Source organism: Megascapheus bottae, chromosome 18, assembly GCF_031878675.1.
Source record: "Megascapheus bottae isolate mThoBot1 chromosome 18, mThoBot2.hap1, whole genome shotgun sequence".
Classification (NCBI taxonomy): Eukaryota; Metazoa; Chordata; class Mammalia; order Rodentia; family Geomyidae; genus Megascapheus; species Megascapheus bottae.
In genome coordinates this window covers 28,480,621-28,503,245 of record NC_143526.1, presented here as the reverse complement: position 1 = coordinate 28,503,245, position 22,625 = coordinate 28,480,621, and the positions used below count along the sequence as shown (strand labels likewise).

The 22,625-nt window shown below is 49.9% G+C and overlaps 1 protein-coding gene across 1 annotated transcript; it reads left to right on the top strand.

The window, feature by feature from the left end:
- Positions 1-11,881: 11,881 nt before the first annotated feature.
- Trib3 (tribbles pseudokinase 3) lies at positions 11,882-22,182 on the top strand. The gene is made up of 4 exons (XM_090352813.1): positions 11,882-12,055; positions 14,376-14,666; positions 15,865-16,154; positions 20,315-22,182. Exons 2-4 carry the CDS (start codon positions 14,376-14,378, stop codon positions 20,814-20,816), a joined length of 1,083 nt encoding a protein of 360 aa, XP_090208939.1. The 5' UTR covers positions 11,882-12,055; the 3' UTR covers positions 20,817-22,182.
- Positions 22,183-22,625: the final 443 nt, after the last annotated feature.

Below are 22,625 nucleotides of genomic sequence, written 5' to 3'. Positions count from 1 at the left end.
ATAGAACGCTGGCCTTGAGCAAAAGAAGCTCAGGGACAGCTCCTGGGCCCTGGGTTCAAGCCCCAGCCTCAGCACACATGCATGCACGTGTATACACACACGCATGCACACAATTAGGATAAGGTCGGTAGAGGTAGACACGTCTGCAGTGGAAAGGACAGATCTGTTGTGTATTTGCAATTCCTCTATGTTGAGCAGTTGCGTTTATTGAGCACTTACTATCCCCAGATAAAGACCAGGTTCAGAGAAGTGGAGTGTCAAGTTGCTGAGGTCTACTGTAGTAGGAGTGACATGCACCCTCACTGCCACATGGGATGTTCCCATGAGGGACGTACGTACCCTAGCACAGGTCATTCCCTGTGGCCACAGGCAGGTCAGGTCCTTGTAGGAGCCACAGCTTTGTGTGAGTCTGACTCAGGTGTGCCTCCTGCTGTGCATGGCCTTAGGTCCCTGGCTTTGCTCCAAGTCCCTGCCTGGCTTAGTGTCAACAGAGCTGGGAGCTTCCTGGCCTGGCCTCTCCAGAGCCAAGTGGGCACTAGGCCATCAGGAACCTGGTGAGGGAGGAGCTCAGAGGGTTTCATAAACATCCAGCCCTGGGACACAGGGTCAGGGAAAAGGAGGGAGGAAAACAGGATGTCCTCTGGGGTGTGGACTTGCCAGATGTTCCACAAGGGAGGAGCTGGGGGATTAGCTCCCAGGCAGCACTGTGTATGAGAAGGTGGAGGGAGCATGGCAGCTCTGCTGGTTCCATGGGGGAGCAGGGAGAAAGAGAGGGAGGGAGTCAGGGAGAGCATAAGAGAAGGGAGGCACGGAAGCCAAGCAAAGGAATGAAGGAATAAGGGAAGGGTGAATCCAATTTTGCATGAACCTCCAATGGCTACTCTAGAATGGCTCTGGAGGGGCCCTGTGGATTCTTGCCACATGGCTGAGAGCTGGACTCACCTATCAGTGCTTCAGGACTTCTCTGGCTGCAGAACTAAGACCTAAGCTAGGCTTTTGTTTAAAAACATTACTGTCTGAGCCAGAAACCGGTGGTGGCTCACACCTATACTCCTAGCTACTCAGGAGGCTGAGATCTGAGGATTAAGGTTCAAAGCCAACCTGGGCAAAAAAGACCATGAAACTTTTAGCCCAAATAACCACCAAAAATGGTAGAGCACCATTCTTGACTGAAAAAGCCGACAGTGCCCAAGCTCTGAGTTTAACTACCCGTACAATAAGAGGAAAAAAGTTATTCAGTGACACCAATGACCCTCAGGCTAAACTAGTTTCCCTCCCTCCATCCCTTGCTGAGTCTTTCCTCCTAATTCTCCCATTCTTCCTTGCACAGGAATGAAACATTTGCTATGCGAATGTCTGAGTGAAGTTCCTTTTTTTTTGTCTGTCATGGGGTTTGAACTCAGGGCCCAGGTGCTGTTCTGAATTTCTTTTACTCAAGGCTAGCACTCTACCATTTGGAACCACAGTGCCACTTCCCATTTTCTCGTGGATAATTGGAGGCAGAAGCCTCACAGATTTGTCTGCCTGGGCTCACTTTGAGTCTGGATCCTCAGATCTGCCTCCTGAGTAGACAGGATTACAGGCCTTGGCCACCTGTGCCGGCTTCACATTCTTTTACTTAACAAACTGTCACAGGAGTGACATTGTCCAGGTACTCTCTAGCTCAGTTTTGTAACTGTGCTCCCTATACATCAGATAAGTTTTTTTTTTTTTTAAACCAGTCCTGGGTTTCTTTATTGTTGCCCCAACTTCGTAGGCTGGTCGAAGTTGCATGGAGAATTCAAGGTAGGCAGAGATTTAAGCCTTCCCTCAGAGCCTGACCTCACTCCAAGCTTTCTCAGAGACATGCATTCCTTCCTGCACACCAATATATGTACATCAGCCACAAATATGCACATTTGTGCACAGATACTCTGTACCCTAACCCAAAATTAAGAGTAGGATCAGTTATGATAATCTAAGATTCTTTTTTCTCTTCTTTTCTTTTTTAATGCCAATCCTGAGACTTGAACTTGGGACCTGGCTGCTGTCTCTCAGCTTTTATGCTCAAGGCTAGTGTTCTACCACTTGAGTCACAGCTCCATTTCTGGCTTCTTGGTAGTTAATTGGAGATAAAAGTCTCAAATACTTCCCTGTCCCAGACTGGCTTTGGGCCAGAATCCTCAGGTCTCATACTCCAGAGTAGCTACAATTATAGGCCATGAGCCATCATTACCAGGTTCTAAGATTCTACTTTTTGTTTATGTGTTTACTTTTGGCAGTAGTGAGTTTGAACTCAGGCCATTACCTTCACAAGACTGAAAAGTGCTCTCCAAAGTGAACCCCACCCCCAGCCCTGGGCTAAGATTCTAGTGTCTTCCTGTGTATCTTGTGGGCTATCAGCCCAGCCCAGACTTCCTAGACCAAGGAAAGATTACAGGACGGGAAGAGGGAAAAGGCTAAGTAATGGAGTGGAGCCCAGGTGGTCTGTGGGGTGCAGAGCTGGAGATAATGGAGAAGTGGGCTGGGAGCACATCCTATCTGGGGTGAGGAAGAGAGAGTCAGGCACAAGAACGAGAGGGGGGGGAGAGAGAGACAGACAGACAGAGAGACAGAGACAGACAGAGAGACAGAGACTGTTCTCAGGTCAGGGTCTGCATGGTGACCCCAGGCCCTGCTAAATCAGTACCTCCCCTCCTCTCATCCTGCTGCACCAGGTCCTGAGGCTCAGGGGAGACGCTGCAGAAAGGGAAAGGCGAGGAGTACCTCTCACTCACCTGCCTTGGTGGCAGTAAGCTGCGTTTCACCTGTAACAACCAGAGAAACCCCAAGAGGCTAGCCAAGTACACACGCATGTGTCTACGCTGGCCAGGATGAGAAAGCTCCCGGTGCTGCGGGAGTTGTGTGGAGCGCTGGGCCCCTGGGCTCTGCTGCTGGGGCTGACGGGTTCAGTGTCCGTGGGGAGATCTCTAGGAATAGTACACATGCACAAACCTCACTTATAAATCCTATTTCTAGCCGGCACCAGTGGCTCATGCCTGTAATCCTAGCTATTCAGGAGGCTGAGCTCTGAGGACCACGGGTCAAAGCCAGTCAAGGAAGGAAAGTTTGTGAGACTTTTATGTCCAATTAAATACAAAAAAGAGAGAAAAACTGGAAGTGGAACTGTGACTCAGTAGTAGCGCACTAGCCTTGAGCGAAAGAAGCTCAGGGGCTCTTTCCCTGAGGTGTAACGGACGCCCTCGTCCGTGATGATCTAGCACGTAGAGTCCTTAGACAAGCGCCAAGCACGTCTTTGTGTGCTCACATCCAATGCATTGAGCTCATGTATGTCAAGTTAGTGGAGGCCCTTTGTGCTCAGCACTAAATCAACCTTATTTATTTTTTTGCCAGGCCTAGGGCTTGAATTCAGGGCCTGGGGCTCTGTTGGCCACTTTTGCTCTAGGCTAGTGCTCTGCCACTTGAGCCACAGCACCACTTCTGGCTTTTTCTGAGTATGTGGTACAGAGGAGTCGAACCTAGGGCTTCATGCATGCTAGGTAAACATTCTACCACTAGGCTATGCTCCCAGCCCCCAAATCAACCTTATTAAGGTTGATGACAACAAAAAACTGGAGGAGTGAGTAGGCCTCTGCAAAATGGATTGAGAGGGAAAACCCTGTAAAGTGGTTGGTTGCAGCTGTGTAAGTGGTTAAGGACTATGGCAGAGTCTCAGGCCAAGGATGCCACTGAACAGCAATTCAAATACAAGACATGAACAAATAAACAAAAAAGTAAAAAAAAAAAAAAGTTCAGGAACAGCGCTCAGGCCTTGAGTTCAAGTTCCAAGACTGGCAACAACAACAAAAAAAGAAAGAAATCCCATTTCAAGGGAAATGGCTCAGAAGTCCTCCGAACTCTGTGGGAAACACAAAGACTGGAAATGTGAAATACCTCATGGACAAGGCCTGGCCAGGGTGGTCTACAGACAGAGCATCACCTATGGATGGGGCATGGCCTGCAAATGGGATGGTCTGGAGGCCAGGTATAACCTAGGGATTGGTGTGATCTTTGAAGGCGTGGCCTGTACGGAAGGTGTGGTTTGCAGGCAAGGTGTGGCCCAAGACCAAAGCGTAGCCTATAGATAAGGGAAGGCTTCCTGGCTAGGAGAGAAGATAGTAGGTGCCCAGCTTGCACTCCAACTCTCTCTCCCCACCCCCCCTTATTATAAGGGTGATGTGATGTGCTGAAGGGTAACAGTTACCTAAGTCAAGTAAAGAGTACACATTTCTTTTTGGACAATGTCCCCTCCCCCTTTTCTTTTTTTGCCTGTCCTGGGGCTTGAACTCAGGGCCTGGACACTGTCCTTGAGTCTCTCTGAGTTCAAAGCTAGCACTCTACCACCTGAGCCACACTTTCTGCCCTGATAAATATTATTTTATTTATTTATTTATTTATTTATTTATTTATTTATTTATTTATTTTGTGGATCATGGGGCTTGAACTCGGCCTGGGCACTGTCCCTGAGATCTTCAGCTCAAGGCTACAGCCCTACCCTTGCCATGCTCCACTTCTCATTTTCTAGAGGTTAATTGGAGATAAGAGTTTCAGGCCCTTTTGTGCCCAGGCTGGCTTTGAACCTTGATCCTCAGATCTCCTGAGTAGCTAGGATTACAGGCATGAACCACCACCTCCGGCTGATAAATATTATTTTTATATGATCAGATACACATTGGCATGGTGCCTTTGTGCTCCTTGCCTAAGCATACTCTTTTCTTTGGACTCACTGGATTCAGTACCTGTATAACTTACCTTGTTTCAGTATGTGTAAGATCTAGTCAGAGCTCAATAACAGTGCTTGCGCCTCAGCAAGAAGACATCTCCCACCCAGGTGTCTGGGCTTGAGTCAAGGTTAATCTAGAGACTGAGGTCACAAATAGTAGATTAGACAGAGCTACATCTGTCCCAGGCTTGTAACTCTGACAGGAACTCAAAATGGAATTCAAAACATGGCTCAGGATAAGTACCCAATCAGTGACCAAAGCTCATGCTCAGTGAGGGCAGAGTATGGAGTTGCTTATTGCTAGGGGATTGGTAGACTAGGGCCTAGATTGTGTGCAAGGTTTCAGATCAGAGTGTAGCTATAGCCCCATGTCAGGCAAGAGGGCTCGGTGTATAGCCTGTGTCATAAGGGCTTAGAGGGTTCAGGTCCAGTACCCTGCTCTGGATTCTTCTTTCTCCAAGGAGGAATTCTAACCTCAGCACCAGTTCCCATTTTCTCTTCAGTAGTTCCAGAAGAGTCACCCTGGTTTCCTGGTTTCCCAGTGGCCTGACAGGGCAGCAGGGTGCGAGCAGAGGCTAAGGGCAGGATGGTTTCTGCCTGGGAGAGTGTCTTGCATAAGACTTTCTGATGCAACTGGCCGAACATTGTGCATCATTCTCCTCCCCCACCCTGCCCTACCCCTCCTGCTTTTCTTAGAAAGGTGAGGGCTGGACAGTGGCCTGGACCTATCCTGGGAAATCTCTTCCTTCCCTGGCTCTGTGGCCTCGGGACCTGTAGGGTGCCAGGAGTCAGATAAGCAGGGCCCAGATGACTCAGCAATATGCCCAGTTCAGGAAGGGAGCCTGGTGGAGGCTCCCTGGAAATTTGGAGATTCCATACCACCCCCACAGCCATACAAAGCAGTAATTATGTGGCGTAGCTCAGGGAGGAACTGGTAGCTAGCTGCCCAAACTCACCCGAAATCAGAGGCAAGCGCAGAGCCCAGACCAGCAGTTCTGCCACCTTCTACCTCCTTTCAGGAATGAAAAAAAAAAGATCCTTCACCCTTGAGGAAAGCATGGGGCTTCCTCTGGAACTTTCCTTCAGTCCTACTGAGGCTTCTGAAATAGTGGATCAATGTTTTGGAGTCACTCCAGGCTGGGTTTGAACCTTGTTTGTGTGCTGTGTGGCCTAGAGCAGATGACTTATACTCCCTGACTTCCGGATGGCTCCCTGGTGATTGTGAGCAGAAATCCATCCTGGGCTCACAGACTGTGGCTTGGATCACTGGAAAGGAGAGAGAAGGCCCAAACCAGCCTGCTACAGGAGCATGCTCAGGAAATGAGGCCCACCTTCCCCTTACTTCTCCACCCAGGAACCGCATGTGCTCATGTGCACTGAGGGTGTGTGTGTGCACATGAAGGCTTGAACTCAGGGCCACAGCACTCTCCCATGGCTGCTTTGCTCAAAGCTGCTGCTCTACCCCTTGAGCTGCAGCTCCACTTCTGGCTTTTGGGTGGTTAACTGGAGATTAGAATCTCCAAATTGTGATCCTCCTGAGTAGCTAGGATGAAAGGTGATGTGAGACGCCAGTGCCTGGCTTGTCCAATTTCTTATGAGTACAAGGTAGCTGGCTGAGCTGAGTTTCAAGCCAGGCCCATTGATTAGATCCCTCCAGCTCCTTCCCCCTCAGGATAATGATGCCACTTCTCTGAGTCTGCCACCAGGGGTGAAGGCAGCAATGCAGTGGGGAGTGGGAGGGTGATAGGCGTGATGTAAGGGCAGCAGCCACACAGGGCCAGGAATCACAGTCTTTGTAGCTCCTAGGCGACTTGCATTGGTATTCCCTGCGTCTCCCGGGCTTAGCCTCTAGCGAGGTCTAGATGATGAGAGGCTTGTGCAAAGTGTCTGGGAGATTCCAGAGAAAGGGGAATTGCCCTGTCTCCTAGTCTACTCTCTTCCTCCCAGGAGAGCACAGGCCCAGCTGCAAGTCTTGAGTCACCTGCCATCTCTCCCAACTGATTGGCCCCAAGACATTTATTTGTATGACAATTCCATGTTTTCTTTTTACCCAGCTCAATTTAAACGAAATCAAAAGAAAACTAAAACCTCCTCCACATTAATTAGAAATGGAAATTTGAAATCACTGATCTCACATGGAAAACTATCACTGGCTCTGTAGAAGGGACCATAACATCAAATACAAGGAGAGCAAAACAAGATTATGCAATTCTCCCTCAATCCTGTTACTGGCTGAAGGCTCTGGAATGAGCTTCGTCTTCCCATTAGGGAGACAGGTGTTAGGCTGGAGGGGTGGCTCAAGCAGTAGAGCATCTGACTAATAAGCACTAAGCCCTAGATCAAACCTCAGTGTACCCCTCCCCCGAGAAGTAAAAGAGGTGTGAAAAGCAGAGGAGCTAGGAAGGGAGTCTTTCTCAAGACATTGGTGGTGCTAGAGTTTAAATGAGGGGCCTTGTACCTGCTATGCAGGCACTGAATTGGGCAGCCACCCTTGCAGGAGCCCAAGACAGTCGACAAACAGGAGGATTACATGGCAAGGAAACCCACACATTACACTGTTAGTTCATGCAGGATCTCAGAGATCCTACACCGCTTAGGGTTGTAAACTATTTAGTGTAATGTCCCAGCCACTTGCAGGGCCCTGAACCACCCCCTCCCACACCTCTGCCCAATAATAAAGTCACCAGAACTCAGTGAACCAGCTAGGAGTTAGTTTAATAGCAGTGCAGTGGCTATTCTCCACCTTCGGGCTGATAGAGCAGCCCTGTGCTTCAGCAAGGCTGAGCTTCTAAAGGTAAACACCACACACAGGTGATCGTACCTACGTCAGCATGTGACGTCACCTCATTATGATGCCCACAGTCAATAACCACAAGGATGGGACAACATACAGGTAGTCAAGTAGGTTAGACATTTTTCCCCCCCATGGGTCATGGGGCTTGAACTCAGCCTGGGCGCTGTCCCCGAGCTCTTCAGCTCAAGGCTACTGCCCTACCCTTGAGCCAAGCCCCATTCCCTGTTTTCTAGAGGTTAATTGGAGATGAGAGTCTCAGGTTCTTTTGTGCCAGGCTGGCTTTGAACCTTGATCCTCAGATCTCAGCCTCCTGAGTGCCGGGGCCAACCGGCAGCAAACCAGGGTTCGCAGATTGTGGTTCCTAAAATCGGGGGCAAGGACTAGCAAGAAATAGAAGAGAGACAGACACACCGGGTCCGGGATGTCCGCAGTCCAGGTAAAGAGTGCCGAGACTGCCCCGTTTATTTTCCACTCCCCCTTCTCCCCTCCTCCAGACCCAGGGAACCTCCAGGTGTTACATTCATATGGTAATTCTCAGGTCATTTACATAGAATAGGGCCAGAAAACAATAAGACAATAAAGCCATCGTCTGATGCAAGTCAAGGTACAGTTTGATTCCACTCTGGCTCCCAACACCTGAGTAGCTAGGATCACAGGCGTGAGACACCATGCCTGTCTGGTTAAGCATTTATTTTTTACAAAATCAATTTGGCAGGTGCCTAGCTGAGAATCATGGTTCAAAACCTGCTTAGGCAGAAAAGTCTGTGAGACTCATCTCCAGTTAACTACCAAAAAGCCAGAAGTAGAACTATGGCCAAAGTGGTAGAGTGCTAGCCTTGAGTACTTAAGCTCAGGGACAGCACTCAGACCAAGTTCAAGCCCCAGGACCAGTACGCATACACACGCATAAAAGCAAAAATAAAAACAAAAAACCTTAAATGTCACCTTTCTAATAAATCCTACTCTTTTGCCCTCAGTCATGACAAAGACAGATGTACATCTTACTTGTTTATTCTATGTTTTCAAGGGAACGTAAAACACTTTTTTTTTTGGTGGGTCATGGGACTTGAACTCTGGGCCTGGGCATTGTCTCTAAGCTCTTCAGCTCAAGGCTACTGCCCTACCCTTTAAGCTTCAGCCCAACTTCCATTTTCTAGTGATTAATGAGAGATAAGAATCTATTCTTTGGTGCCCGGGATGGCTTTGAACCACGATCCTCAGATCTCAGCCTCCTGAGAAGCCTCCTTGGTGAGCCACCGAACACGACACATAAAACACTTTTTATATTATACTGATTACTGTTATAACCTGGCAAGCTTAGTTGCTAAATTGTTTTTGTTTTTGTAAAAGTGCTTAACGTGCGCAACCACCTATGTGTGGTTTCATCCTTGTGGTTATTGACTGTGGGCATGGTAAGGTGATGTCATGCAGTCCTTACCACCTGCATGTGATGTTTACCTTTAAAAGCTCAGCCTCCACTGAAGGTCTGAAGGTCGGGCTGCTCTCTATCAGCCCAAGGATAAAGAGTAGCTGCTGCACGGCTATTAAACTGACTCCTGGCTCAGTTCATTGAGTGCTGGTGACTGTTGCTGGGGGTTCAGACTCCCACTCCAAAGTGCAATATTGCAATTACATTTTATTATTTATTTTTTGCTGGTCTTCTTTCGTCTGGCTTTTTGTGGTTAATTGTGGATAAGAGGCTCACAGATGTTTCTACTTGGACTGGCTTTGAACTTTAATCCTTCAGCCTTCTGAGTAACTTGGATTACAGATGTGAGCCACTTGTTTATCTTCCTACCGAATTTGAAGTTGTCATGTCATGTTTGGGTCAGTCAGTTTACCCCAGGTACCAGGTATAGTAACCTGTCAGGATTAGCTGTCTAATTCTGTTTTGTTTTGTAAAATTACTTCATCTGCTTGACCACCTGTGTGTGGTGCTCTCCTTTAAAAGCTCAGCCCCATGGAAGGTCGGGGTTGCTCTCTCTGTCTAAAGGTGGAGGGTAGTTGCTGCGCTGTTATTAAACTGACTCCTAGTTCTGTTTACTGAGTGCTGGTGACTCTATTGCTGGGTAGCCCTAGGACCCCAAAATGGCTGGGGTTTATACCAGGCATTTAGAACAAGGCCTGATATATAGCACACAATAAAGCTTGAATGTCCAAGCAAATTCAGCATAGGATCGGTTTAGACAGGTACAGTGAAAACATCCAATCATAGCGAGGCGCTAGTGACTCACACCTGTAATCCTAGTTACTCAGGAGGCTGAGATCTGAGGATCATGGTTCAAAGCCAGCACAGGTAGGAAAGTGTGTGAGACTCTTATCTCCAATTAATCACACACAAAAAAAGGCAGAAGTGGTACTTTGGCTCAAGTTGGAGAATGCTCAAGGACAGCACGCAAGCCCAGAGTGCAAGCCCAGGACTGACACAAAGAAAGAAAAAGGAAGCAAGCATTCCTGCGTCTTTGACTACTATAAAAAGTAAGGTCAGGGGCAGGGAGCTGGCTAGTGGCAAGAGTGCTTGCCTAGTATGCTGGAAGCCCTGGGTTTGATTCCTCAGTACCACATACACAGAAAAAGCCAGAAGTTGTGCTGTGGCTCAAGTGGAAAAGTGCTAGCATTGAGAAAGCCCCAAAACAGTGCTCAGGCCCTGAGTTCAAGCCCCAGCAATGGCAAAAAAAAAAATAATAACCCCAAAACTCATTGATTACTTACTTCCCACAGCAGAAGAGTAGCCAGGATTAGATGCGTTCCCAGGATCCCTTGGTGTACCTGGGAGGAGCTGATTCCTGGAGCTCAGGAAAAGAAAGGTGAGCCTGGCTTTGGAACTGGTGAATTCCCATATCAGGACCTGAAAGGATTTTCAAGAAAGCTGCTGGACCCAGGTGGCTTCACAGCGGCGCTCCAAACTTGAGGCTCTAGTGCCTCCTAGGCCTGGGACTCAGGTCTGTTAAATGCCTTCTCCTCTCTTTCTCCAGTTCTCCCCACCCCTTTTATTTTTGCCAGTCCTTGGGCTTGAACTCAGGGCCTGGGTACTGTTTTTGAGCTTTCTCAAGGCTAGCACTCTTCCACTTTCAGCTTTTTCCCTCTGTATTTGTGGTATCAAGGAATCAAACCCAGGGCTTCGTGCATGCTAGACAAGCACTCTACCATTAGGCCATGCTCCTGCTCCCCCTCCTCCCTCTTTTTTTTTTTTTTTTGTTGGTGGTACTGGAGTTTAAATGTAGAGCCTTGCTAGGAGGGGCATACCTCCAGCTGTTCTAGGCATTTTGCATGGAACTAAGGGCAGGCACAGGCTAGGTGAGTACCATTGAGCTATCTACCCCCCCCCTCTGCTCCCAGGCCAAGGCAGGATTTTAAGAGGCTTTTCTGGGGCAGATGGTATGTCTCTGTCAAATGAATGCTAAGAAGCTGCTCATCCAAGCTCAGGCACTGGCTCTTTTCAGTCAGCTGAGTTTAAAGTCTTAAATCTTAGGAAAGCTCTTGGGTGGCTTCAGAGCTGGAATGACTTAGTTTTGCATTGGTACTGAGGCTGGTACTCAACACTCTCCTTTAGCATTTTTGCTCAGGGTTGGCATGATACAACACGAGCCACACCTCCATTTCCATTTCTTGGAGACGAGTTTCTCGGTTTTTCCGCTGGCCTGGTCCCTCCAGCAAGCATGTAGACAGATCCTTGATCCTGTAACCTTGGTCTTCAGATCTCAGCCAGTAATGGAGCCGGATTACCTGAGTGAGCCACCAGCACCCAGCTCTTGTTTTGTTTATTGATTTTTAAAATTTTATCTATTTTTTTTGTATTTGTTTGAACTGAAGAAGCCAGTTTAGGGCCAGAAGTGTGACTTAGTGGTAGAGTGCTTGCCTAGCATGCACAAAGCCTGAGATCGATTCCTTGGTACCACATACACAGAAAAAGCCAGAAGTGGCGCTGTGGCTCAAATGATAGAGGGCTTGAGCTCAGAGAGGCTCAGGGACAGCGACCAGGCCCTGAGTTCAAGCCCCAGGACTGATAAACAGTTTAGAGTTAAACCCAGTACCTGCACACTGAGGAGGAGGAGGGATGTCCTTTCCACTTCGTAGGCCGGGGAAGCGGAGGTTTAGATAGTACACATCTGCACCGCAGACCCAGGCCCTGCCCGAGGAAGAGGGGCGCTCAGATCCCGGCGGGCCCGCTCGCGGGGGGTGTGAGGGCGGAGCTGGCTGCGGCGGCCGGGCGGTGGCGGGCGGTGGCGGGCGGGCCCCGGGGCGGGGCGGAGGGCCGGGGGCCGGAGGGCGGGCACGGCGCAATCCTGCGCCGCGGGCGGCCGGCAGCCGCGGATTAGCTCAGGTTTGCATCACCCAGGCTCACAGCCAGAGCCCGGCACCGCCGCGGCCCCGAGACACTCGCAGCGGAAGCGGCGGAGGCTCCGCACGCGTCCGCCGGCACCACCTGGACGTGGGGTACCAGATCGGCTGAGCCAAGCGGACCGCGTGCGCTCCCCCTGCCCTGCCAGTTCCCGGGACCCGCGCGGGGTCAGGACGAGGTACCCGGCTGGGGGAGGGGGATGGCGGCAGGCGGGGCTCCGAGGGCTCGGGGCCTGAGGTCCCTGAGGTCCCGGGCGGGCATCGGACGGCGGCGCGGAGAGCCTGCGAGTGCGGGGCTTTGCGGGCTGTGCAGCGCCCGTGGGGAGCCGGTGCGGGGCAGCGGTCGGGGTGATGGCGGGTGCGGGCGGGGCTCCTGCCGTGGGAAGGGCGGGGCGCCCGGTGCAGCGTTGGGCGCTGCGGGGAGTGGAGTGGAGAGAGGTCGCGTGGGTCTCGGGGTCCAGAGGCCTCAGGGCTGCCCCGTCCACAGACGGCGTGGGGTGCACCTTCGGACTTCGGGGTGCGCAGTTCCCCTGCTGCTTGCCCCAGCCTGCTTCCCGCGGCTGGTCCTTCCCCAGTCTCAGGGCGTCCACTGAGCTCGGTGACCCCCAAACACCGCTGCCGCCGCGTCTGCTCCCACGGGAGGAGCCTGGGGGCCGCCAGAGCCGCGCCCGTAGGCACGCGTGCGTCTGCGTGTGCACTCGTGTGTGGACAGCAGGTGTGTCACCCGGAAGAAGAGTGTGCACTTCTTTGTGTGCACACTTGACAGGTGTGTGTGCACCTGTCTGCCCTGGAGTCGGGGTTGCCTGGCCTGCACGCCTTCCTGCCCACCGCCTCCACGCTTGAGCTGCAGCTCATGTAAGAAGCGTCACGCCACCTGCCCAGAGCAGGGCACACCCGATCCCCCCAGGAGCTTGGCGAGGGTCGGGACCAGACAGCCCGGAATCTAACATGTCCAGTCTCACAGTGGCGCTCACCCACGTGCGGAGTTCAAGCCCCATGACGACATAAAGAAAAAGGTGTGGTAGGGCACGCTTGTGATCCCAGATACTTGCCTGTAAGCCAGTTAGGAGGATCAAGGCCCTTTTGCTAAGATCCACATTGGAAGAAACAAATAACAATCCCCAGCCCAAGGAGAAAAACAAAACAAAACAAAATGAAAAACACCTAAAATTTCAAATAGTGAGGCTCTGAGCTTGATTTCTGGGATCACCAAAATACTACTAATCACATCAGTAATAATAATAATAACGGAGCAATCGTGATGCCTCTTTGTCTTTCCCTATCCTGCTGTACAAGAGTTTACATACTTTGTGTTTTAAGTTCATTTTGAGGGGTACTGAGGTTTGAAGGTAGATCCTTAGGTTTTCTGTGCTCTAGCACTGGAGCCATACTCAACCCTTTTTGCTCTAGTTTGGTGTGGGGGAAATGGGACTGTAATCCCCTTCCTTTTTTCTTTTTTCTTCTTTTTTTTTGTTGTTGTTGATCATGGGGCTTGAACTCTGGGCCTGGACGCTGTCCCTGAGCTCTTTTCTAGTGCTCTACCACTTGAGACACAGTACCACTTCTGATTTTCTAGTTAATTGGAGATAAGAGCCTCACAGACTTCCTTGTCTTGGGTCTTGGCTGGCTTTGAGCGTGATCCAACAGGGCCTGGTTAATCCTCATTATACTTCACCTGTAGCTGGGATTACAGCCTGGCTTTCTTTCTTTTCTTTTCTTTCTTTTTTTGTTGTTGATCATGAGGCTTGAACTCCTAGCCGGGGTGCTGTCCCTGAGCTCTGAGCCACAGCACTACTTCCAGGTTTTCTCCTGGTTAATTAGAGATAAGCATCTCTTGAACTTTAGTGCAGGGGCTGGCTTTGAACCTTGATCCTTGATCCTCAGATCTCAGCCTCCTGATTAGATAGGATTATAGGCTCGCCCTGCTTTTTTTTTTTTTTTTTTGCCAGTCCTGGGCTTGAATTTAGGGCCTGACCACTGTCCTTGGGCTTTCTCAAGGCTAGTGTTCTACCACTGAAGCCACAATACCACTTCCGGCTTTTTGTATGTGATACCAAGGAATCAAACCTGGGTTTTCATGTATGCTAGGCAAGCACTCTACCACTAGGTCAAACTCCCGACCCCTGGCTTGCTTCATGAGGTGGGTTTTACTACCTTTTTTCTGGGACTGGCCTTGAACCTCAATCCTCTCAATCGCGTGCCCTCCTCTGTAACTGGGATTACATATGTGAGCCTCTGTTCCCCAAATCCTGGAGTGTTACATCCTGTTTCCACTTCACAAAAACCAGGGAAGAAAGGAAGAACTTTCCCACCCATTCAGGAAGAGCCAAAGCCAGGATTAGAACCCAGTAATCACCTATATGCCACCTTACAGACCACTTTATTGCTCCCACTGTTTAGAAGGTCTTCCCAAGGTTGTGTCCATGCACTCTCTCACCAGAGCGGAAAGAAAGTAGCCACTTACAGCCTTCCATAATGCTTTTCTTCCCTTCTTTCTAGATGCGAGCCACCCCTCTGGCTGCTCCTGGAGGTACTCATTCCAGAAAGAAGGGATTGGAGTCCAGTGAGGACTTCGATGCTGATTGTCCTATCTTGAAACGAGCTCGGAGTAGACCTCAGCCTGGCCCACCAACCTGCCCACTGCCCCTGAGCCCACCACCTGCTCTAGACAGTGCATCTGCAGCAGCCCCTGGCTCTCAGCTGGGACCTTATGTCCTCCTGGAGCCTAAGGAGGGTGGGCAGGCCTACCGGGCCCTGCATCGCCCCACAGGCCTGGAGTACACCTGCAAGGTAAGTCCTGGGGATTCTCTCCTGGAGCATCCCCCGAGGCTCCAAAGAGTCTGGGCACTAGAGGATTGCTGGAGTGCAGAGACAGTACTCCTTTATTGACGTGTGCATTAGAGAAGCAACCAGTGAGCCCTTCACTGGGCTGCAGCCAAAGAAGTGAAGCAGGCCTGTGCCCAGCCCCAGGGCATCTGCAGCTTATCCACCCAGCCCACAGCATGGTAACTGCTTTAGGAGACGCAGTGGGGATGCTAGTGTTTAAGGGGGTGTTGACAAAGGCTGAGGCGGAATTAGCTAGGTAGAAGTGGCAGAAGGGAGGTCCAGGGGACTAATACAAAGGCCCAAAAGGACTTAGCACCTGGTACTTTGGGAATCTCAGCCCCATTCTCCTCACAAAAGAGAGTAGGACCCATGATTGTCAATCCACTTAGCCTCTTGTGCCTGGCATAAGTGGGTTGTGAGCTGGTTGGGTGAGTGAAAGGCAGTCACTGTGACTTGAGAGAGGGTGGCTTTGTAGATCATTCCTTCATGCTTTTTTTTTCTTTGTGCCAGTCCTGGGGCTTGAACTTGGGGCCTGGGCACTGTCCTTGGGCCTCTGTATGCTTTAAACTAGTGCTCTACCACTTGAGCCATGATGCCACTTTCAGCTTTTTCTGAGTAATTTACTGGATATAAGAGTCTTAGCGATTTTTCTGCCCTGGCTGACTTTGAACTGCAATTCTCAGATCTCAGCCTCCTGAGTAGCTGGGATTACAGGTGTAAGCCACCAGTGCCTGGCTCATTCATTCATTTCTAGGCAGAGTCTGGCTGTGTTATCCAGGCTGGCCTCCATCTTGCAATCCCCTAGCCTTCTGCATGTTGGAATTACAGATTTGCATCACAGCTGGATGCCTGGATGATGATAAGCACACCCCATCTCTGATCTGGGTCTTTCGAGGGTTGTTTTTCTGTATGAAATGATTTGCAGCTCTAGGCCTCAGAGAGGGTAGGAGTTAAAAGCACAGATGAAGAAGGGCCTGGGTTGCAAGGCCTGGCTGAGCTGCTGGTGACCCTGTGGCCTCTCGGCTTCCTTCACTGTAAAATGTGGAGCGAGTCCCCTGCCTTTGCAGTGCTGTTGGCAGGGTTGGGTGAGCAGGCAAAGGCTGTACCTGTTTACCAGCAGGCCTGGGTCCCCAGTGGCGCTCACCTTGTCCTCTGCCCACAGGTGTACCCGGTCCACGAGGCCCGGGCCGTGCTGGAGCCCTACACTCGGCTGCCGCCCAGCCAGCTTGTGGCCCGGCCTGTTGAGGTCCTGCTGGGCTCTCAGCTCTACGTCTTTTTCTCTCGGACCCATGGGGACCTGCACAGCCTGGTGCGCCAGCGCCGCCGCATCCCCGAGCCCGAGGCTGCTGTGCTTTTCCGTCAGATGGCTGCCATGGTGGTCTACTGTCACCAGCACGGCCTGGTCCTGCGTGACCTCAAGCTGCGGCGCTTTGTCTTCGCCAACTGTGAGAGGTGAGTGTGCACACCGAGGCTGGGAGAGGCACCCAGGAGATGAGTGGGGAAACTGAGGCCCAGGAAGGGAGCTGGGGGTAACTCAGTCATGAATCACCTGTGTCTGCCCGACCTTGTCCCTTCTAAAGAGCACAGGTCAGTGTCTGCTCTCTGCAGATTCTTCCGTTTTGATTGGACTGATGTGCTCTGTAGATCTGAGGCTTATGATTGTTTGGGGCAAACTTATCAAAGAAGTTGGTCTAGGATATAGTTCAGTGGTAGCGTACTGGGATATTACGAGCTGGGCATTACAAGTGGCTCCAATCTGTAATCTTACCTACTTGGAAGACTGAAATCTGAGGATCACAGTTCGAAAGGCAGGAAAGGCCATGAGATTCTCATCTCCAATTAAAGCAGCACAAAAAGCCAGAAGTGGCAGGGCTGGGGGTTTGGCCTAGTGGTAGAGTGCTTGCCTAGCATGCACAAAGACCTGGGTTCAATTCCTACATAGAAAAGCCAGAAGTGGTGCTGTGGCTTAAGTGGTAGAGCACTAGCCTTGAGAAAATCCAGGGACAGTGCTCAGGCCTTGAGTTCATGCCCCAGGACTGGCAAAAAAAAGCCAAGGCCAGAAGTGGAGTTGTAATTCAAGTGGTAGAGCACAGCTAAGTGAAGAAGTAAGGGACAATGCCCTGGCTCTGAGTTCTTCTCAGTATTAGCTCTCTCTCTCACACCCAAAGAATACCACAGAATCAAGAGGCCCTTTTCATCATGAATTGTATGGCGGGAGGCTTAAGTTGATGTGTGCTTAATGTGTTAGTTGTTCTGGTCCTGAGGTAAACGTGGCATCTGCCATGTAAAGTTTTTACTTTATATTCCTTTGTGGAGCTGTGGCTCAGCCATAGACTGAGTGCCTGCCTAGCAAGCAAGAGGCACTTAAAGGGCACTGCATACAAATCCTGCTTCCACCAGTAATAATAATCACGTCCTCGATTTGAAATCATTCTCCCAATGCTAATCAAACCAGGACTGCAGTGTGTACACCTGGCTTGTAAAATTCTTAAATGGTCCTTTTGTAACATATATCTTGAGCTGGATGTGGGGGGGCAAGGAATTTAGAGACGCATATGAACATCTTGTTTGTCCTTAAACTTTCACCCAATAATCTCCAGATTATCCATCTTGCCTGGAGCAGTTACTGTACCCTGATGTTTGCCAAAGGCTGAATTTCTATTTCCTTCTCCTTGCGGGAGCGGGGGAGGGGTGGAAGGGGAAGGACTGTCCTACTGGGCTTTGAACTCAGGCCTTAACCTTGTACAGTAGGCAGGTACTCTACCACTTAAGCCATAACCCCAGGCTCATTCTACATTTTCTTTTAAGACAACTGTGCCTCTCAATAAGAAGCAGAATGGATAATTTGTTTTTTTTTTTAATCTAGTATATGTAAGCATAGCTTTAGAATGTTCTCAAGTTTTTTCAAGGCATTAGTTGGAAGAGTTGATAGAAAGGATACTACAGACACAGAACTGCATGTATTTATTGTTATGGTGCTCAGGATTGAACCCAGGGTCTTGTGCATTGCTAGGAATTGCTCTGCTAGCTATAGAGCTGCAGCCCCAGCTCCATCCTGTTTTAAATCCTGCTGCTGCTTCTCACCTGCTTTTTGGCCTTGTCTGGTGGCATTATGTGCCCGAGCCTTTGTTTCTTAGCAATAGTGGAGACTCAGTTCCCCCAAGCTGTGTTAGCATTGGTGCAATGCCAGGAGACACTCAGGAAATGCTCAGCCTTGAACAGCTGGCACATCAGGAGAGCTCTGTGGGTTGTTTACAGGAGATGTTGCAGAGCTGGTTGTCTGACTCAGTGGTAGTGTTTGTTGCCTTTAAGAAGCTCTGGGTTGGGCGAGCGTGGTGGCTCACACCTGTAATCCTAGCTACTCAGGAGGCTGAGATCTGAGGATCAAGGTTCAAAGCCAGCCCAGGCACAAAAGGACCTGAGACTCTTATTTCCAAGTAACCTCTAGAAAACGGGAAGTGGGGCTTGGCTCAAGGGTAAGGCAGTAGTTTTGAGCTGAAGAGCTCAGGGGCAGCGCCTAGGCAGAGTTCAAGCCCCATGACCCACAAAAAAAAAAAAAAGAAGCTCTGGGTTGGGGCTAGGAGTTTGGCCGAGTGGAAGAGTGCTTGCTTAGTATGCATGAAGACTGGGGTTTGATTCCTCAGTACCACATACATAAAAATAGCCAGAAGTGGTGCTGTGGCTCAAGTGGTAGAGCTCTAGCCTTGAAAAAGCCCAAAGACAATGTTCAGGCCCTGAGTTCAAGCCTCAGGATTGGCAAAAACAAAACAAAACAAAAAGCTCTAGGTTCTGACATCTCCCATCCCCTGCTAGCACTAGAAAACATGAAAGTAGAAGTTGCAAAAAGCAGGGTATGCATACTTTTTATTTTTCTTTTTTTTGGAGAGGGCTACACGCATGTTTTCTTCCTTCTTCCTTTTTTCTTCCTTTCTTTTTAAAAATTATTTTGGAGCTTGAACTCAGGGCCCGAGCACTGTCCCTGAGCTTTTGTGTTCAAGGCTAGTGCTCTATCACTTTGAGCCACAGCTCCATTTCCCCTTTTCTGGTGGTTAACTGAAGACAAAAGTCTAATGGACTTTCTGGCCTAAGTTGGCCTCTGATCTTGGCCTCCCGAGTAGCTAGAATTTCAGGTATGAGTCATCAGCATAGCACCTGGTATCAGGCTTTTTTTTTTTTTTTTTTTTTTGGTCTGCTGTGAGGCACTGTTCCTAAGCAATTCATCCCAAGGCTGGCGCTCTACCACTTGAGCCACAGCACCAGTTTTCTGGTGGTTAAGATAAGAGATAAGAGTCTCATGGACTTTAGTGCCCAGGCTGGCTTTGACCTGAGATCCTCAGATCTCAGCCTCTTGAGTAGCTGGGATTACAGGTGTGAGCCACTGGCACCCAAGTTTTTCTTTCTTTTTTTTTTTTTCTTCAATTGACATCAGCTGCCAACATCTTAAAAACAGGATTTCTTTTTTTTTTTTGCCAGTCCTAGGGCTTGAGCTCAGGCCCTGAGCCCTGTCCTTGGATTTTCTCAAGGCTAGAGCTCTACCACTTGAGCCTCAGCACCACTTCCGGCTTTTTTCTATGTATGTGGTACCAAGGAATCGAACCCGGGTCTTCATGCATGCTAGGCAAGCACTTTAACCACAAGGCCAAACTCCCGGCCCCAAAAACAGGATTTCTTTTCATTAAAATATGATTTCTGGGACTGGGGATATTGCTTAGTGGTAGAGTACTTGCTTAGCATGAGCGATGCCTGTGGTTGTATCAGCAGCGCTGCAAAAATAAAAAATAAAAATAATAAAAATAAAATTAATTTTTATGTGCACTCTTGTACTAGAGGCTTGAACTCAGAGCCTTGCATTTGCACGTGGCTTTTTGCTGACGCCTGCACTCTACTGCTTGAACCATGCCTTCACTCTGGCTGGATAATTTTGCTGGATAATTGGAGATAAGAGTCTCACAGACTTTTCTGCCCATGTTGGCTTTGAATTTTGATTCCCAGCTCTCAGCCTCCTGAGTAGCTAGAAATACAGACAGACTAGGAGTGGCAGAGCCCAGCGTAAGTCAATATTTCTGGCTTCTCTTTGGACAAAATGGGAGTGGGAGCCTGAGAATGACAAGTGGTTTGCAGCCTTGGCCCTGGGTGAGACTCAGGGCTCCCATCCCAGGCCGGTGTTCTGGAGCTGTGTCAACCTGTCTAGCATACAGGTTGTAGCCAGGAATGAAATGAGCCATGAACTTAGTTGAGCTCCGGGCCAAGTACATAGAGGCTACAGAGTAAATATTGGGCCACCGTGTTATTATTTGGACCTTTTCAGGCAGTACCCAGCTGTTTGGCACCCATCCTGTTTCTCCCCTGTTGAACAGCCACCAGGGCACAGTGCATCTGGTGGAAGAAAAACTTCAGCTCCCTTACTGGGATATATAACTGCTCTGTGACTTGAGAGATGATTTAACCACTCTGAGCCTGGGCTTCCTTGTCTGAGTCAGGATAAGCCATCTAGTGGCTCAGAACTCTTCCCTGCCAGTTAGGTCCTGGGCAGGTGGGTGCCAGTGAAGTGATGGTGTGGACGCTGGCTTGGGGATTCCAGTGGGGACCTGACTCCTCTGTGTCTGTCCTAGGACTAAGCTGGTTTTGGAGAACCTGGAAGATGCCTGTGTGCTGACCGGGCCAGACGACTCTCTGTGGGACAAGCATGCGTGTCCAGCCTACGTGGGACCTGAGATCCTCAGCTCCAGGGCATCCTACTCCGGAAAGGCAGCAGATATCTGGAGCCTGGGTGTGGCCCTCTTCACCATGCTGGCTGGCCACTACCCCTTCCAAGACTCGGAGCCTGTCCTGCTTTTTGGCAAGATCCGCCGTGGGGCCTTTGCTCTGCCCGAGGACCTCTCCGCCCAGGCCCGCTGCCTGGTCCGCTGCCTCTTGCGGCGGGAGCCAGCAGAACGGCTCCCAGCCACTGGCATCCTGTTGCACCCCTGGCTGCGAGAGGACCCCAGCCCCCCAATCCCATCCCGATCCCACCACTGGGAGCCTGATCAGGTGGTCCCTAATGGACCAGGGCTGGAGGAAGCTGAGGAGGAGGAGGAAGAGGTGGGAGAAGGGGAGTTGAGTCTCTACGGCTAGGGCCACACTAGTAGACTCTTAGCTTCAAACAGCAGGCTGAGTTTGGGGGTCTCCGAGCTTCCCTTTGCCTCTTCGGAATGAACCAAACCTGAGTGCCTTGTAGAAGGGATGAAGGAGGACAGGTGTGCTATGGGCACATCTGTGTTCTTCCCACCGTGTGTCAGCTGAGATGCTTTGTGTGCGCCTCTGGCTTGTTGTGTGTACTGGGAAAGCAGCGGTAAGCAAGGAAGACAAGACTCTCCCAGCTGGCACAAATCTGGCCTGGCACACTTTATACCAGGGTTATCCTTCATTTGTGCTGTGCCAGATGCTGCTGACCATAGGACAACCCTCCCATGACAAGCAAGCTGCCTGAGATCTTGCAGCTTTCAGAGAAAGGGAACAGCTCTGTGCCAAAGGCTGCAGGCCTGATTCTGCACCTCAATACTGTAAACCTGGGTCAGGCTGGAACTGGGCTCCTTCAGTTCCGGCTTCCCCTCAAGACTTTCTTTGGAGATGGGCACCGGTGCGCATGAGGATTGAAGTTCAAAGCCAGCTCAGGCAGAAAAGTCCATGAGACTCTTACCTTTAATAAACTACTCAGGAAAAGAAAAGGTCAATAAACTATTATTTGGTGCTGTGGCTCAAGTGGCAGAGTGCTAGCCTTGAGCACAAAGACGTTCAGGTTAAGTGCTCAGGCTCTGAGTTCAAGCCCCAGGATCTCAGGATCAGCTAAAAAAAAAAAAAAAGCAAAAATGACTTTCTTTGGAGCTGAGTGCATGCCTCACATAGGAGAGCACTTGCCTAGAAACTTCAAGGTCCTAAGTCCAAACCTCCTCTGCTGCCAAAAAAAAAGTCTTTTTTGGGGGGGGGGTATAGCTTAGTGGTTGGGTTGAGTCCCTGTGTAGCATGTGGAAAGCCCTGGATTTCCAGCACTATAAGAAAAGAAGAGTTTCAACCATGCACTGGGAACTCACACCTGTAATCCTAGCTATTTATGAGGTTGAGATCTGAAGATCAACATTGGAAGCCAGCCTGGGCAAGAAAGTCCATAAGACTCTTCTCTCCAGTTAACTAGCAAATGCTGCAAGCAGAGTGGTAGAGTGCTATCCTTGAGAGAAGAAAGCTCAGGCTGTGCCTAAGCTCTGAATTCAAGCCCTAGGGCCAGCACAAAAACAGTCTCCTTGAAGTCCTAGCCAAGAATGTGGGTCAGAAGACAAGAATCCCCCATGAGACTGCTTCTCCTGCTACTAAGGGCATGGTTTGGAGTAGGGGTCCAGGCCTGCCCACTCCTGTGTTCATACAGACACTGTTCTGGGGACATCTAGGATCCAGGACCACAGTCATTGCCATGCTTTGATGATCAGGGTATACATTTCCACCTTGTGCCTTAATAAAAAGAGTAACAAAATACTTGTTTCTCTAGGGAATTTCTTCTACCCTCCCTGATCATGTCCTGCCTTCAACCCTCACCCCACAATGAAGGCCAGACATGTCTCAACCTCCACTGAGGTTTATGAAAACAGATTCCTCACAACCCTGTTGCTCTTCCAGAATGCCCACTGCTTCTTCTAGATGTAACAGGGTCTGAGGTGGGGGAGCCCTTCTCAGAAAAGAAAGATTGGAGTATAGGTCAGTGATAGAAAACTTGCCTTGTGTACTGAAAGCATGGAGATAAACAAGCAAGGGGCTTAAGCAAATCTATTTTGCATAAAGCAAATGGGGTAGACTGTAGTGAATGGGGTGAAATGGTTGATTCAGCTCACAGAGCCATTTGGGCAAGAATGCCTCATCTGCTAGCGTCTTCTGTCCCTGGCTCTGCAGTTATAT

What these genes read in the sequence shown, in the direction of transcription:
- Trib3 (XM_090352813.1), top strand. Translation starts at nt 14,376, where the DNA reads ATGCGAGCCACCCCTCTGGCTGCTCCTGGAGGTACTCATTCCAGAAAG. An exon ending in GCCTGGAGTACACCTGCAAG is followed by an intron (nt 14,667 to 15,864) that starts GTAAGTCCTGGG and finishes CTCTGCCCACAG; the next exon opens with GTGTACCCGGTCCACGAGGC. An exon ending in GTCTTCGCCAACTGTGAGAG is followed by an intron (nt 16,155 to 20,314) that starts GTGAGTGTGCAC and finishes TGTCTGTCCTAG; the next exon opens with GACTAAGCTGGTTTTGGAGA.